Below are 15,977 nucleotides of genomic sequence, written 5' to 3' on the forward strand. Positions count from 1 at the left end.
AGTTTAAGGTGAATTAGATTGCTTCAGAATATTCCTTCATAAACAGAAAAGAACAATTACAATCTATTTCCTCGACAATAACATGCTGGTCATGAATTTTATCTGAAAGAAACAGGAGTATAAAATCAGTCCTGTTATGGAAGATTATGAAACATCCATTCCATTTCTCTGAACACGCTCTGTAGGTACAACTGAGGAAGGTTACAGTTATTACCTACTTTACAAAGCTAATGTGAGAAGAATGGGAATTGAGAATTACCCAATCTTTGGTTTAATAACTCACATTAAACTACGCTAAGGCTAATGTTACGTCTTCGAGACGTCAACAATGAAATGACTTGGTGAGGTTGGTTTTCTGAAAACTAAATGACCTGTGTTTTGTTTTGTTTTTTTCTGTCTCCACAGAGGAGAATAAGTAGAGCATCCAACAAAAAGGAGAAAGCTCAGGAAAAATGCAAAAAAATAAATAAATAAATAAAAAAGAAGTCTTTTCCCGTTCAGTTATTGCAAATGTATTTACGTCAAACGAGCAAACCTGTGGCTGACATTTTAAAATATGTCATAGTATAGACTAAGGCAAAATGTGCGCTCTTGCATCGGAATTAGTTTAATATTGAAAATGAAATCCACCTACGCGTGGTCACATTATATAAAGCTTTGACAGGCACTGACTACCAACTGTTATGAGAAGAATTAGAACTTTAAAAATGATATATTTTCCAAGTTGTTGGATATAATTTACAAACAGCAACTTTTATAACACTCAGAAGCATGAGTAAAAATACAAGGTGCAGAACATTGAACAGTACTGAGCTAATCCTCTGGGACCCAAATACATAAGTCCGTCCATGAACTTTATGAAATGAAAACTCATTCACATAATTCCACTGAAGTTTGATGTGAGAGAGTCGATGAAAGAGCGATTTACAAAGGCAGCAAAAAACTCCAGCGTATGTACACATTTTATTCAATACAAATTAAAAGTGTTTTCTTTTTTTTTTTTTCAGTTGTTAATGGAAGGAACAGAACAGTTTCAGTAATAACGGTGGAGTCATCCAGCAGCGTACAATCACAGAAAGCCCCACTCATGAGTGCTGCGCGGGGACAAACAGGACCAAGTCAGAGTAAGAGTACAGCAGCGCAGACGGATCTCAGGAGCTGATTGGTAGATTCTGATCAGCTGACCCTACAGCATCTCTGCCTTCCAGGTCCTCACAGGGGCTGTGAGCAGTAGCCTGACTGGGTTGACCTTCCTTGTCCATTTGCTGTTGGGACTGAAGCTTTAGAATGAGCTCTTTGATCTCATCACGTTTTGTCTTCATTCGCTGCTGTGGGAACCAGCCTGACAAGTTCATTGGGAGATGAAAACTTGGAATAGGATTCTGAAAATAGAAAAGATAAAAAAAAAAAAGGTACAGCTGCAGGCCAAGGTTAACAAAAACACAGGAACTCGTCTGGGAAATAAAAAAAGCTGCACAAAACTACACTTAGTTAAAAAAATATATATACACACACACACACATTCTTCATTATTTTTCAGTTATGGTTATTTATTTAATAACAACCTAGGACTTCAGTGCATACTGGTACTATTACAATACAGGTAGAGACACAACTGAAATATGACGAAAAATGGATAACAAATTCAAAATTTCAAGGGAGATAATAAATGTTTGATTTCACACACACTGACCGTGGTTTGCAGTATAGTTACTGTTAATGGAACACCAATACAGTGTGTTTACAGGGAGCAGAGAACTCAGCCCTGTGAGCACAACTGGACATGACACAATTCAGGTCTATCATCTGGAGCACAATCTCTCACTTGTTTCACACAGTCCAGTTTATTTTTTTTTTTTAAATCACCTCATGTGATGTCACCCTCTAATGTTTTACATAACGACCAACAGATTTCCATTTCCTTCCCATTTTCCTCCAGACTTTTCTACCAGCCTGTCTGTTTCTCCCTCAAAACAAATCTACTCCTGTGTTCAGAGCTCTGTTTCACCTGTGGTATATTCTCTGTTGTAAAATTCACCACAAGTGGATATCATTTAGCAAAAAATACAATACAATAAAAAAATATAAAATATAGCTATTTTTAATGTAGGAATAAAATTAAAATAGGGTGAAAAACACCTCAATCAAAAAGTTTTTTTTTAAAAATTGAGAATCTTTCAGGGAAAATCATTAAAGACCAAAATAGACTGTCCTTACAAATATAGAATGCAATCTAAAAATCCTCAGTAAAAGGTGACACAAATGTATTCTGTTGGCTAACTCTCCTAAACCAATCAGAAACTGATTTCTTAACAATCTCCCAAATCAAAATGAATGTTAGTGAGAGTTGTACCAGCAGGTTTGTGTCAGTGTGAGTCCTCCTCACCTCAAAGAAGCTCTCCACATACTGCAGCACGTAAACGCCACAGTCACTGAAGTTATCCTGCTGAGGCACACGAGGACTGGAGCCCTTCATCACGTCTTTCCCAAAACTCCTCTGAGTCCCTTTCCTCACCTCCCATTCAACCTCCAGATATCTGCGTGCACACACATGCACACGTGCGCACACACACACACACATGCACACAGAAACAGACACAGACACACACACACAGACAGACACATGCACACACACAGACACACACACACACACAGACACAAATCAAAAGGGAGCCACATTCCACACATGAAGAAAATCAGCTTGCAGTGATTCAGTGTAAGCAGAGGGAGAATTTGGCATAAACGGACTGACTTACTCTCGTAATGTTTTCACCACCGTGGATCTGGCAGGGCCCCTTAATGAGTCCATGATGAGAATGCAGGGTCTGAGGATTAGATCACATCCACCGTTAGCATCACTGATACGGGTTTACTTTAGTGCACGGTAACCAGTGACCAGACTCTAAGGCTCTGCTTCTCCACACGTCAGTTAAAAAGGGATATATACTTATTATTACTACCTTAAAACTGTACTATGACACAAAAGCGGAGTTGCCATTTAACACTGCCACCTAGTGGCCAAATGTCGAATTACACATGATTGTGATTGACTTACTGTTTGCAGATGTTTGGTTTGGAGGTCCACTCCAGGGTCTCAGAGCTCACAGAGTCATCGACTAGTGCCCCATCATCACTACACTCATCCTGCATACAGACACACAGATGAGCTGGGCCCAAACTCTCACTCTCTTCCTCCAGTTTCTATTTTCACAAAAAACAAACTCAAAAGTTGAACGCTAAGCGTACAATGTTCAGAAAAATGACTGATCGCTGCCTCTCATGTTCAACACAAACCAGTCAAATCTACAAGATCTTGAAATAACTTGAAAACAGAAGAGAGTGAAGCCATTTTTCAGACAGCAGGTTTGCATGTTTTTGTTTGTTAAATTAGCTGGTTTTGTGATGGTACACGCTGACTACGGTTGAAGTAAGAATTTTAAAAAGTAATTACATAAGCTATGGTTTAAAAAAAAGAGCAAGGAAATAAAATACGTACCGGACTAGAGCTTTGGTCATCAGAGAACGTGAAGGTGTCATCGCCGTAACAAACACTAATCCTGTGCAAGCCATCTTGAAATAGCATAAAAAAAAAAAAACATACAGCAAGAAAGTTAAATCACTGAAACATATTACCGCTCTCATCCCCTGACATCACAGGTCTGTCTGGTGCTTACCTGTGTAATGGGGGTGAACTTTGACCTGTCCGTTGACAGCGTGACCGTGGGGGCACATGGGCTCTGGTGGTCTGTGTGGGCACACGGCGGGGCCCTTGTGCATGTCATAGAGGTGCTCGCCCTCTGAGCTGGCCTCTGGGCTGAAGGACAAAGGCTCCGTGTGGGGGGAGGGTTCCTCGGCGGCAGGACTAGCCTGACCCCTCATAGAGGGGGCGGCACTAGCCTGGGTCGAGGCCTGGGGCTGGTACAGCGGGTTAGGCTCCAGATGAACCCCTTCCAGACCAGGGAAGCAGATCACTGCCAAATACCAGTGGGCTCTGGAGGGCGACATGAATAAAGATGCGTCAAAAATGGAGGGAGAGGTCAAATTTAGCTCTGACATTTTACCTCAATATGCTCATATCTGTAAATATCTTGGATACTAATCATCAGTTACACAGAGGTTCCTACTTTGATTCGATTGTTCAAAATCTACTGTTATCCCTCCGAGAAGCTTTGATTCAAATATTTATCTGAATGAGTCCCTTGCAAGAGGAGCTGAGACGTGACAATGTATGTTACATAAACGCAGCTACATTTAGCATGTTTCATCAGTGAGTGCCCCTACGGAACACCGTTTACTAAGTCAGCGATGAGAGATGACTCACGACTCATTGATGGGAACAAAAATAAAATCCTTCTGGAACAGATCCACATGGCGAGTCCATGTTTTCACCCTGTTGTGCTTTCTCTTCTGTATCCTGTTAAAAGGAGGAAGAGACGGTGAGCGGTAGATGGAATAGATTTAAGCATGAAGGAGGAAAGTATCTCTAAAAGGAGAGCAGACTCACGGAAGATTGGCGGTGTCCGTGACATTTCTCCTCTCCCGCTGATTCAGTCGTTTGTAGAAAAAAGAACTGAAAACGTGGCTTCTGAGCGCGTCCTCCTTTTTTAGCTTCTCCAGGAACAAATATCTGAGAGCAGAATGTATCATTAGGACCGATTCGCTTGGAGACAGACAATTAAACTCACACGCGTCCGTGTTAACGCAATTTTCACGTCACAAAGTCACGAACAGCGGTGACCCATTCACACGGTCTGACGGTAAATTTTGGACTTTTTTTTTCGCGATTTGGTACGGGTCCAGCAGAGCGAGAAACGCGAGGGAACGGGGAAAAAGGCAAAAGTGAAGAACTCACTTTAAATAAAAGTCGATGATGACGTCATTCAAGAACTCTCCGTCGCTGAGACAGTGAAGGTCTTCGTTTGTCACTGATATTCCTCCTTTGGCTGGAGGAGGTGGATAAACCATCAGCCTGAAAATGACAAACGAAAATGAGTCCATCAGCATTGCTCCATTTTATTTTTTTAAACAGGCAAGACATTTCTTTAGGCAAATGGCAGAGACATCTTACTTAACAATAGGGCCGGTGAAGGTGGGATGAAGCTCGGCCATGTCATCATCGTCCTCCTCGTCGTAGAGGGCGTGAAGACGGGTGGACATGCGAGTTTTGATAGGTGTAGCAGCTGAAGTGGAAGGTGTAGTTGGTGCTGTGGTTGCTGCTGCTGCTGCTACAGCTGTGGTTGTTGTGGTGATGGTAGTGGTGGTTGCAGCTATGGCAGCTGCTTTCTGTTGTTTGACCTGCAATGGAGAAAAACAGGATAAGATTTCATTTCATTCTGGGTATAAAGGGCAAAAACACACGCGCGTGCACACACACGCGCGCACACACACACACACACACACACACACACACACACACACACAAAGCCATACCTTCTCCTTCTCTTTGCTTGCCTTGTTGTACTGCACCAATCTAACATTAGCTTCATCAAATGTAAGTCTGGAGGGAAAGCCGGTGAGATTGTTGGCTCTTCCGATCTCGACGAGGATCTCTTCTAGAATGATCTGCTCGTGCATCGAGAGTCCATTCTCAAAAATCAGGACAATGTACTTCTCATCCAGATCTGGAAAAGAGAAAATACATATTCATACATACTCATACTGAAGAGAACACTCTTATAAAACAACATCAGTTACATAAACACTGATTAGATTACACAAATCTTAAAATGGCCAGCACAAACTTCAAGTTTTAACAACAACAAATAAAAAAAATCACAAGGCTTTAGATTTGCATATCATAGGAGTAAAAGAAAAAAAGGATGCTTTAATCACATCACTCAAGTACACTGAAATGATCAAAAAGTGCGTCTGTCTCCATCGGGAAAGGATGCAAAAAATGGAAAGTGAATTATTTTGCAGTGTTTCTTTCTCACCAGTATGTGAAAAAAAAAAGTCACTGTCCCAGGTGGGTTCTTGTCTGATCTGACACAAGGAATCAGAGCCCTCATTATCAGTTAAGAACAAGGAGGGTTTAGAATCAAACACCCTGAACAAAATCCACTCCTCTATTCAGCCAGATTCCACAACTCCCCAGACAGCCTGACAAAACTGTGTACACAGACTTCAGCAAAGCAGACATATTTAATCTAGTTCAAACAGACAAATTTAACCCCGTTCATTTAAGTTAAAGGAACGCGCTTGACAACAGCAGAGCAGCTGGATGCAGCATTTACAGCAATAGGAAAATAACAACTATACTGTATCTCCGACGGGCAAAGAGACACCAATAATAATAATAACAAAGCAGAGATCTCGTGTCTCCGCGGGGTCGCTTCTATACAGGGGCGGGAGGGTTTGAAACGACAGACGCGCGGATCGGCGGTCGGGTCGGTACTCACTGCTGCCGCTGCAGTCGTACCACAGGCCGTCATTGTCCTGTGACATCTTCAGCTGGCAGCGCAGTCTCTGACATTCATCGGCGCTGGTCTGGAAGAAGAGCACCGGGAGTTTTCGCACGCTGCACCACTCACAGCTGGTCAACTCCGACGCTCGCAGCCTGACCTTCTCCAGCACGTCCACGTCACGGCCTGCGGGAGAGACACACGCGTGGACGTACCGCTCCAAAACCACCGCAAACTCCACACTCAAGAGTCACGTGTGCTTTCTGATACAGCGTACAAGGTGTGTTTATCAAAAGAGTAAGAATAATTATTTGTGGTCATATCATGGGCTTCCAAAAAGCTGCTCCTCGTTATCTACGTGAACAAGAAGTGGATACGCAATATTTCAGTCTCAGACCTTCTGTGAATAGCTGCCTCCTGGTTTTGGGAGATCAAATTGCAGTAGCCCTTACTATGCAACAACAGAAGTTTAAAATGTCAACGTCTAAAATGTAGAGTCTTAGGTGTGTCTTGCACAGATTCTTATGAGTGATATAAAGTAATTCATTGCCATTTGAGTCACAAAGGAACATAAAAAACTTTTCACAATAACTTCATCCCCATTGCCCTAAAAAACAGATTAAAAAAGGAATCATTAAAAATAAATGAAGGAGCTGAGCACTTTCGTCTTACCTTCTGTCTCTAGCTGTATGTATTCTACTGTAAACTGAAAAAGACAGGAATCATAAACAGATAGAGTAACTACTGCATGAGAGATCAAATACAGTACTTTACATTAAAATATCGGATACAGAGATAAAACCTACTATGACAGGCTTGGTCACCATCCTGCGCAGAGTCCCTATTCTCACACTTCTACATTCCAGAATGATGCTATCCAGCTTGTATGACAAGCTGACTTTGCGCTTTTTCATTGGAGATGGATCTTCACACACTGCATTCCCAAACTGTAACAAAACAAAGACATTTTTCCTCCTTACAAAGTCTACATGTGCCTGCTTACTGTACATTGTTATGTTGAAAACAAAACTCATCGTATGTTGTGCTATATTTAAACTGAGTCATGCAAAAGGACTTTATGAGGTGTGTGCTGTGTCACACTGCCTGAGTCACTGAACTGTGTAGCTGACCAATAGAAACCTGAATGGCTGTTTTCACTCTGACATTCTGCAACAAAACAGGCAGCCAAGCGTAACTGCTCAAGTGTACCAGGACATTGAGTTCTCTCCAACAAAGGCAGTTAATGTAACTTAACAGCCTCATTAAAACAAAACTGTAAAAACAACCGAGACCGTAATAATCTCAAAATTAATGGATGTTACCAGTGGTCCGTTCACCAACCGTGTCCTCGTTTTACGAGGAGGGGAGGGGAAAAGACCTTTGCCAAAGTGGTACTACAGACAGGAGTTGATCGTACTGCGTCTTTCATGCGGGCTCTCCTGGGTACCGTGTTCCTGTTGTCCATGTCAGTGAAAAAGTCGCAGGTGTGCTCCTCGTGCTCCATGGCTCCTTTCACAGCTGCCTCCACTCTACCACCAGAGGGCGCCGGTGAGGAGTGGGCAGAGTCCGCGGGCCGTGGGGAGACGCTGTCCAGCCTGTTAACGCTGCCCGTGCTGGCGTTGTCGGCCTCCTCATCCTCATCGTCGCTGGACAGCACAACTGGGCAAGGACACGGACCACAGGACAAAATATTATAACCCGGTTTTACCAGACAAGTACCAAGTGACAACATAGTACAATCATCTTATGGCACCAGACAGTTGTCCAAAATTGAACACGGAGTACAGCTCTGAGCGAAATAGACGGGGAAATAAATTTTCAGTAAAATAAGCCTCCAAAACAAGCATATGCAAACAGCAAGGGAAAAGGAAGTGGCAGCTAATTTTGGTTTGCTCCTGCTTAGCCAATGAGTAACCTAAACCTGAGTCTTTCAAAGTGTTATTTACAGTGTTAGAACATATTCCATTACCAGATGTATTATACAAACATTAGGCCGTTTCATTCAATTTTAGATGCATTACGTTTGGCGTCTGTGGCGTACCCGTTAAAGGAGGGGCCCTCATTTCCTTGCAGGTGCTGAGGAGGGTTTGGTGGCCTAGAAAACCATTTGAACTAGAATAGATTCATGTGCCAATGTGCTTGGTTTTAAACATGTGTTGGATGTTGACATGCTGCAGAATGAATTTGTAAGAGCAAACACTTCAGTCAGCAGGGGCCACGAGCCCCACACACAGGCTCTTTTCTCTGGTATTAACCGAAAAAGAGGTCATCAGGGAGAGAATCCGTTACCATTAAAGCGCAAGGAAAAAAAACTGTTATTTCCATGCAACATCCTTCAACGCCTCTCTACATGCAGTGTAATTCCATCAAATTAATAACAGCAGAATATAACAGAATCGCATAACTATGCTGATGAGGTTTCCTGGGACCAAGCGAAGCACTTAATACTACTCCCTTCATAAAGACCCTGTTTCTACTGAAGTCAGGTGGGGGGAAGGGGGGGGGGGGTGGAGTACTCACTTGGGTCGTTCAGTTCATTCTGCTTGGCAGCAGGCTGTTTCTTGCTCTTTGAGATATTGGCTACATAAGAGCTGGCGTTGCCCGCCATGGCGCATGCCCTTCCGTTGTGAGGTGGCACCAGGTTGGCCCTGGTGATGCGCACCGGCGGGCTCATTACAATGTCCACCCTGGAGCGGGCGCCGGGCACCGGGCCGTAGAAGTTTTTGCTCAGCTGCAGGCTCGTTGGTCCGGGGGAGGGCTGAGAGCGGATGGGGGGCCTGGGGGGAGGGGAGGTGGGCATGACGGGCCGCGGGACGTCGGAAGCGAGGAGGTTCCCGCAGCCATCACACTTCACGTGGTCGCTGCTGGGCCTTTCACATTTCCCACACACGGTGAGGTACTCGTCAGGCTGTAAAGGCTGGAGATGACAGGAGATACCGCGCTGAGCTTTTTCATCAGGGGATCAAAGTAAGGTCCCTTTCAAAAAACAAGTTACCAACCTCATCCCCTTCACACACGCTGCTCTAAAGAGAGACTGAATGTATAAAGGCAAAACCGCAGAATCTTTCTTCTGAGTGCTCTTGCTCGTACAGTCTATTCTAGGCTCAGCACTAACACAGCGAAGGAGACAAGGTGAAGACGCTTCCTTAAATCATTTAAACCAAAAGCTGTCCAGTTTGTGAGAGCTCCTGTAGGGAACGGTCAACAGCAAATACTGGTCCTCATATCTTTGGACATTGAGGGAAATGTTTTCAAAACAAGCTGACTGCAGTGCGGTACGGATCAAGTTAAAGACATGGTGTCATTTGCTGATTGCCGTCAGATTACGTGGCAATACCAGGTTTACAGTGACAGGATGTCTGATTTCATTCATCTATAAAGAGTCTCCATCAGCAACTAATCCACAGCACTCACCTCGACAGCCTTGGTTGCTGAGGGAACGCCACCCAAATTTTCTTCCATTGGTCTCGGCTTGTTCTGTATACGCCTCTTGATGTTCATATTGTCTGAAGCTAATGGACATACGAGACAAGACATTTATGGGGGGGGGGGGGGGGGGGGGGGGGGGACAATGGGCCAAGGTAAATCAGCAGAAGAAACTGGCAGCAAGGTGAGAAAAGGTGGTGTGCATACACACACACACACACACACACACACGTTTCCGCAGCGAATACAAACAGTCCCATACGGTTCAAGAATAGATCTTGTTTTATTTATTTCATTCAGGCGCTCTCCAGCTCCTCTTTTACAGTGCAGTCTCTAACGCTTCTCATAGGATATCTGCTGATTAATCTATCCTCTATGGCATACACAGATAAGGGCTCAGTTCCAAATCGGCAGCAACACACACACACACACACACACACACACACACACACAAACACACACACGCACGCACACACTCTTTCTCGGACAAAGGCTGGGCTTGCTCAAACACTCGACAATCACAAGATGCTCTGTTCCTGTAAATTGCACCCCAGCGTGTCTCTGAATGAGCCTCGTCCTGGGCGCTCTCTGAAACCCATTCTCATTAAGGAAAAGCAGTGGTGTGAGAGAGAGACGAGAGGCTCCAGACAGACAGACAGACAGAAGAAGAGGACCATTAGCATTAGTGGGCTCCATCTACAGCTGTACGGTCTATGCAACTGCTCACCTGAGATCTCTGGGCAGGTGAGGATAATGCTGTCCATCTCTACTCTTTGGATTGGGTTGGTGGTAAAGTCGTGTCTGAGAAATGAATAAGAAGTCAAAAACCACCAGAATATCAGACACAGCTCACACTAAGAATCATCCTCTGATGAGGCCTCTAGACTGACATTACAAAGCTCTTTGATGTCAGACAGGTGATAGGTTCATGCAAGGCAAAAGCAAGTTATGAAATTTATGACATTAAGAAATGTCAACACACCTAAACGCACTGCGGCCAAGGATTTGAACAGTGCGTCGAACAGAACTATATGAAGAAGCATGCAATATACTTCAATACAAATCAGTGTTTCATAATGTGTTGACAGCAGAGTGTTAGGTGATCAAGCAAGATTTCATAATGACCTTTAAAAAAAAATGATTTGTTAAAAAAAAAACAAAAAAAAAAAAACACCTTGTTCAGGGCAATAGACTATGCATAAATAAGGCAATGCTCATACTAATGTCATTCAAACATCTTACCTTTCCTTCAAATCAAGGTTGCTTTAAAGTAAAAAAAAAAAACAAAGAAAGAAAGAAAGAGAGTAAGACTCTATACCTAAGCTAACTCAGTTATGACCTGTGAATCAAAGTACCTGTCTGGAGGTTTAATTGCTATAGACTCAATCAGTGACAAACAATGTCACCAAGGCCAACTCTGGTTTAATGGATTCAGTAGAATGGGTAGGTGCAGTACTGTACCTTTGGACAGGTTTCCTCACTATAGCAGGACCATGGGCATGCTGAAACAGTCTTCCCTGTACAACAACCTCTTGTGATGGTGCGTGACTCAAGATGTAATAATCAGTTCTGTTGGGCATTGGTGTCGAAGGGTGCTGGCTCTCACTTGAAGAGAACAAAAAAAAACCAGTTCAGAATAACCTTAGGACGATTCATCTCCCTTTCTGTCACAGTACTTTTCCTCTCTGTCCAAAAATAAATAAATAAATACTATGGCAGTGTGTGAGGGCAAGTGACGTGAGTAAACTCCGTCCTAGAATTTTTCAAAATGGAAATGAATAGGCATAATAACGTGCACAGTAGGCAGAAAAAAAAAATACAACTTTGTCCTGCTGTTCGTGTTTGGAAAACAAACAGGCTACATAAAATACCTGTGCTTGCCAGGTCCTATTTTGTTCCGAGGCCTAAAATGATTTGGCCGTCTTTCGTATGTTCTCAGAGGCTCTGCAGCTGAAAAATGCTTCAGGGAGGGAGACTGGCAGAGAGGAGATAGATAAAAAAAAAATATATTACTGAAACACGGTACTGACCTTTTCTGCTGAGTATGTATGTTTACAAACCATTTCGCCCTGCTAACTCAAAGGAGTGACACATTGCTGCATAACTTGCATGTTTTTTCTCAATGCATCCATTACCCCTACATTAGATTTTGTTGTATTTCTCATCCTGTGTTTCAACTACGTCCCACTTTCTAAACCACTATGGGAACGAGCGTAAGGACAATCACAATGTTCTTGAAACTATTCAGTCAGTTTGAACTGCAAATGAACAAACAGCTCAGTTCCCACATTCATTCACATTAGCTGAAGCTCAGCTTCATACGCATTTTCACCTGCTCTGTTTAATTTCGCTTGTTTATGTTTAAATGAAACATGCATTAATTAAAATGCATATACACTGAACTGTTGATTTGATCTGATAATTACCATCAAACAGTAAATCACAACTACCAATCATCTCTCTTAACTGACAAACAACGCACATTTTTATTTTTTTTTTTGCACAACCGGGAGAGACACAGTCCACAGTTTTGTAGAGAAACCCATTATGGCAGAAAATGTACCACGCACCCACAAGACAGAATTGCTGCTGAACAAAAAAACCAGTGCAATCAATCTGAAAGAGGCAGCGAGGCGAGAACAAAGAAGTACCTTCATCCCTTCAGGGGAGAGCTCCTGTCGCCCCTCCGTCTCATCCATGGTCACCACGGAAGTACTGCTAGGTTGAAAGGATAGGAAGGATAAATGAGTGAACCGTCTGTGCTCATTACAAATGATCTCTTAAATACGCTACCACGTGAGAAATCATCTACCATCACTTTAATGTGCTTATATCTTCCTGGTGATGGTATTTCACCATAGTAAAGTACTGCGTGAAACCTATTGGGGAAAACAGACTGATATTCATCCTGGATGTCGGTATGATCACGTCAACGTGAGTGAAACACAAGATTGAGAACGTTAGCTATAAGCCTAACAAATAAGAGGCCTCTTCCCTTCCCATTACGACCAAATCAGTAGCACTTCAACATGCTTCATCTGATCACAGGGCTGAAACTAAAAGCTGAATATTGTGAATGATCAGAAAGAGGAGTACATATCTGTGCCTCAGACACAGGGAGGAATATGATGCAGACACAGGGGGGAATATGATGCAGACACAGGGGGGAATATGATGCAGACACAGGGGGCAATATGATGCAGACACAGGGGGGAATATGATGCAGACACAGGGGGGAATATGATGCAGACACAGGGGGGAATATGATGCAGACACATGGGGCAATATGATGCAGACACAGGGGGCAATATGATGCAGACACAGGGGAGAATATGATCCAGCGGTGCTCTGAGTGCTGTTATGAGGTTTGGAGAAGTGCTTACTCATTTCTCCTGTCCTCTCCGCTGTCATCGGAAAAAGAAAAACTCCAGTTTTGCTTGAAACCTCCATCTCTTTTGGCCTCAGATCTATCAAGAGCTTGAACAGATAAAACCAAAAAATAAATTAATCTCATGTCAGGCATTTGAAGACATTACATACAAATCATAGCTTGCAAATTTCTCTCTCTCTTTTTTTTTTCTCCAACTGTTTCTCATATATATCACACTCATAATTACTCTGCTGGTCAGATTACTGAGAGATCTAAACGTTGGCACATTTAAGCCATTTTCTGTCTCTTTTATAAAGATGATATACGTCTCTGAGAACAATAGGAAACAGTATTGAGACATAACCCAAACTGCTTCCAAAAGACTTACAACTACACTGATGGCAAACCTCAGTAAACAGTAGAAAGTTCTTGATTGTGGAACCAAACAACGGCGTAATAATGTATGCTTATCTTTCTACTAACAAACTTCACAAAGAATGTCATTCATGATTATAATGACAAATATTATTTTGAAAGGATTGAACAAAACAGATAAAAACTGAACATCTTTGATGGATTCTTAAGGTTCAAGGTTAAACCTGATGCCATGTTTATTTTTCCCCCCCCAAATTTTATCAACCTTATGCATCGAGGCCAAAAGGTCAAATCAGTCTTAGCTAACACAGACTCCTTTCAATCTGAAATGGCACATACATGACTGAAGGTCTGAAAACGCCAAAGCTGTAACATGGCTAACTGTGACTGAAAGCCCTCATACAAGCAACAAAAACCTGGCTTTCTTTAGATGCATTGCAAGAAAAGTGAACATCTTGCTGCAACTACTGTTTTGGGGGTTAATTATTTATTGCTAAAAACAAGGTTAACTGTTGAACAACCTGAAACTTTCTACAGCTTTCCAACTGAATTAAACACTACTTCATTGTGTGTGTGTGTGTGTGAGAGAGTGAGAGAGAGAAGGAGAGGGAGAATGGGAACTTTTGCTAAACCTTCAAAACAAAGATGGTTTTAAAATAATAACAAACCAGTTCTATCTATAGCCATTTATATACTGAAGAACAACCAAAATGAACACGCGCCACAACAACAACAAAAAACAACAATCAAGAACAAGAGTTAATATGGTCTGATAAGCCAAAGTGTAGCACATACTTTTCCCTTTACTTTGAGGGCCTAAATACATCCATAGACAAGTTTCCCCCAATTACCCAATGTCATGCCAACATCATATATTACGTAACTCTTCTTTAAAGCTGACAACCTCACCCAGTTAACATCGCTGATTATAATGAGGAGAAGTTATTAAAGGACAACATTAATTTCGGGTGGACTGCTAGGAATTCCAGCTGCACGATTTCAGTGTACTTGCAGGAAAAAGGCTAAGTTTTGAGAAACACATAAAAATACAAGCGTGTACATTGGTAAAAACTGTAATAAGTAATCTTGAAATATAGAGGTACAACAGCAAAATATCATGACAAAGGGCAGAGGAAATCTGTCAACCACAAACATTTGCGCATTTTAAACAGAAGGCCTCGGTATGAATGCGGTGGCTAGGGGGACAAAGTGGCCAATTGCTTTGTCCGTTCAATGAAATAACTGCTGCATGCAGAAACACAAATGATTCACAGCAAGATAAAACTGCATTATTTTACAAAAATAAAACTTTTGCTCTCGTTGTCTGATGGTAGTCTGTAAGCGAATGGACAAATTCGTCCAGCAGGCCATTCTTGCTAGAGCTAAAAATCAAAAAGATCAAGTGAGCAGGCTTGACGGCTAACGTTAGCTAACTTATTCATGACTGTTTGTTGTATTCTTAGGTTAGCCATCCTATAATTATAGCTTGGCATGTTGTACATCGAGGTAACTAATGCTCAAGACACTACCAATTTAGGATCGTCTGCCTAGCGAGATTCAACGGGCTATTCAATGAAAACTGTTTTTGGAAAAGCAAGCTTGTTCACGAGGAATTTCTCTGCCTATAAAATAGCATGCTAACTACGTTACTAACCAGTACAACTTGACGTAAAATGCCCAACAGGGCGCCTCAGTGGTCGAGCAATGCTAGCAGGCAGTGAGGTTGTGTACAAGCTCAATTAATTTTGCATCTGGAGATTTATTATTTTTTCGCTTTTTTAAACACTGTCTGCATTCCGACAAAAAATTAAAGCCGACATTATTTCGGATGCAGCCTGCTACGATTTGCGAGATAGGTAGCTAACAATCAATGACCACCCCTCTTGCGGGAGCTAGCTAGCTTGGCTACAATGCTAAGTAAAAGCAGACTGGTATGGGTAGCAGGACGAATAACTCAAGACAGGTTAGCTTACTGCTAACCCATCTTACAAAGATAGCTTATTGCTAACCTATCTCAAAAATAGCGACTATTTTGACTGGCAGACACCAAAAGCCACACAATTAATAAAGATAATGTCTATAGTACTGGACAAGAAATGCGACATACCTTCAATAAACAGGCTCCTTTTACCTTGGGCCATGTTTATTCCATGTTGTCATCAATTTAGGATGTTCGCCTCTAAACGTTCCAGTATTGCTGAGGCAGACCTTGCGACTTGGCGCTTGCAAACCCCAGTGTCAGATGCGGCGTCAATCGCGGTATTTTTATGATAAACTTAAAAACGTTGTGTCCCCTTAATGGATATGTCAGTGATACATTTCCATAGACAGCTAACTATTACACAACACGCTTTTATTCTTTCATGTTTTTCATCAAGGAAGTTTATTGGATAAATGCATATAAC

At 42.3% G+C, this 15,977-nt stretch overlaps 1 protein-coding gene across 1 annotated transcript; it reads right to left on the minus strand.

Annotated features, from left to right (window-relative positions):
• Window positions 1-954: 954 nt before the first annotated feature.
• Window positions 955-15,761, minus strand: senp6a (SUMO specific peptidase 6a). Its single transcript, XM_030771002.1, has 24 exons — window positions 15,680-15,761; window positions 13,211-13,304; window positions 12,479-12,545; window positions 11,699-11,802; window positions 11,289-11,432; window positions 11,070-11,090; window positions 10,555-10,628; window positions 9,816-9,913; window positions 8,922-9,318; window positions 7,819-8,060; window positions 7,208-7,348; window positions 7,074-7,107; window positions 6,399-6,587; window positions 5,431-5,621; window positions 5,069-5,295; window positions 4,853-4,969; window positions 4,505-4,627; window positions 4,322-4,414; window positions 3,675-3,991; window positions 3,497-3,570; window positions 3,056-3,144; window positions 2,757-2,825; window positions 2,387-2,537; window positions 955-1,382 (listed from the first exon to the last, which is right to left on the minus strand). Exons 1-24 carry the CDS (start codon window positions 15,711-15,713, stop codon window positions 1,152-1,154), a joined length of 3,321 nt encoding a protein of 1,106 aa, XP_030626862.1. The 5' UTR covers window positions 15,714-15,761; the 3' UTR covers window positions 955-1,151.
• Window positions 15,762-15,977: the final 216 nt, after the last annotated feature.

This window comes from Chanos chanos, chromosome 4 (assembly GCF_902362185.1).
Source record: "Chanos chanos chromosome 4, fChaCha1.1, whole genome shotgun sequence".
Classification (NCBI taxonomy): Eukaryota; Metazoa; Chordata; class Actinopteri; order Gonorynchiformes; family Chanidae; genus Chanos; species Chanos chanos.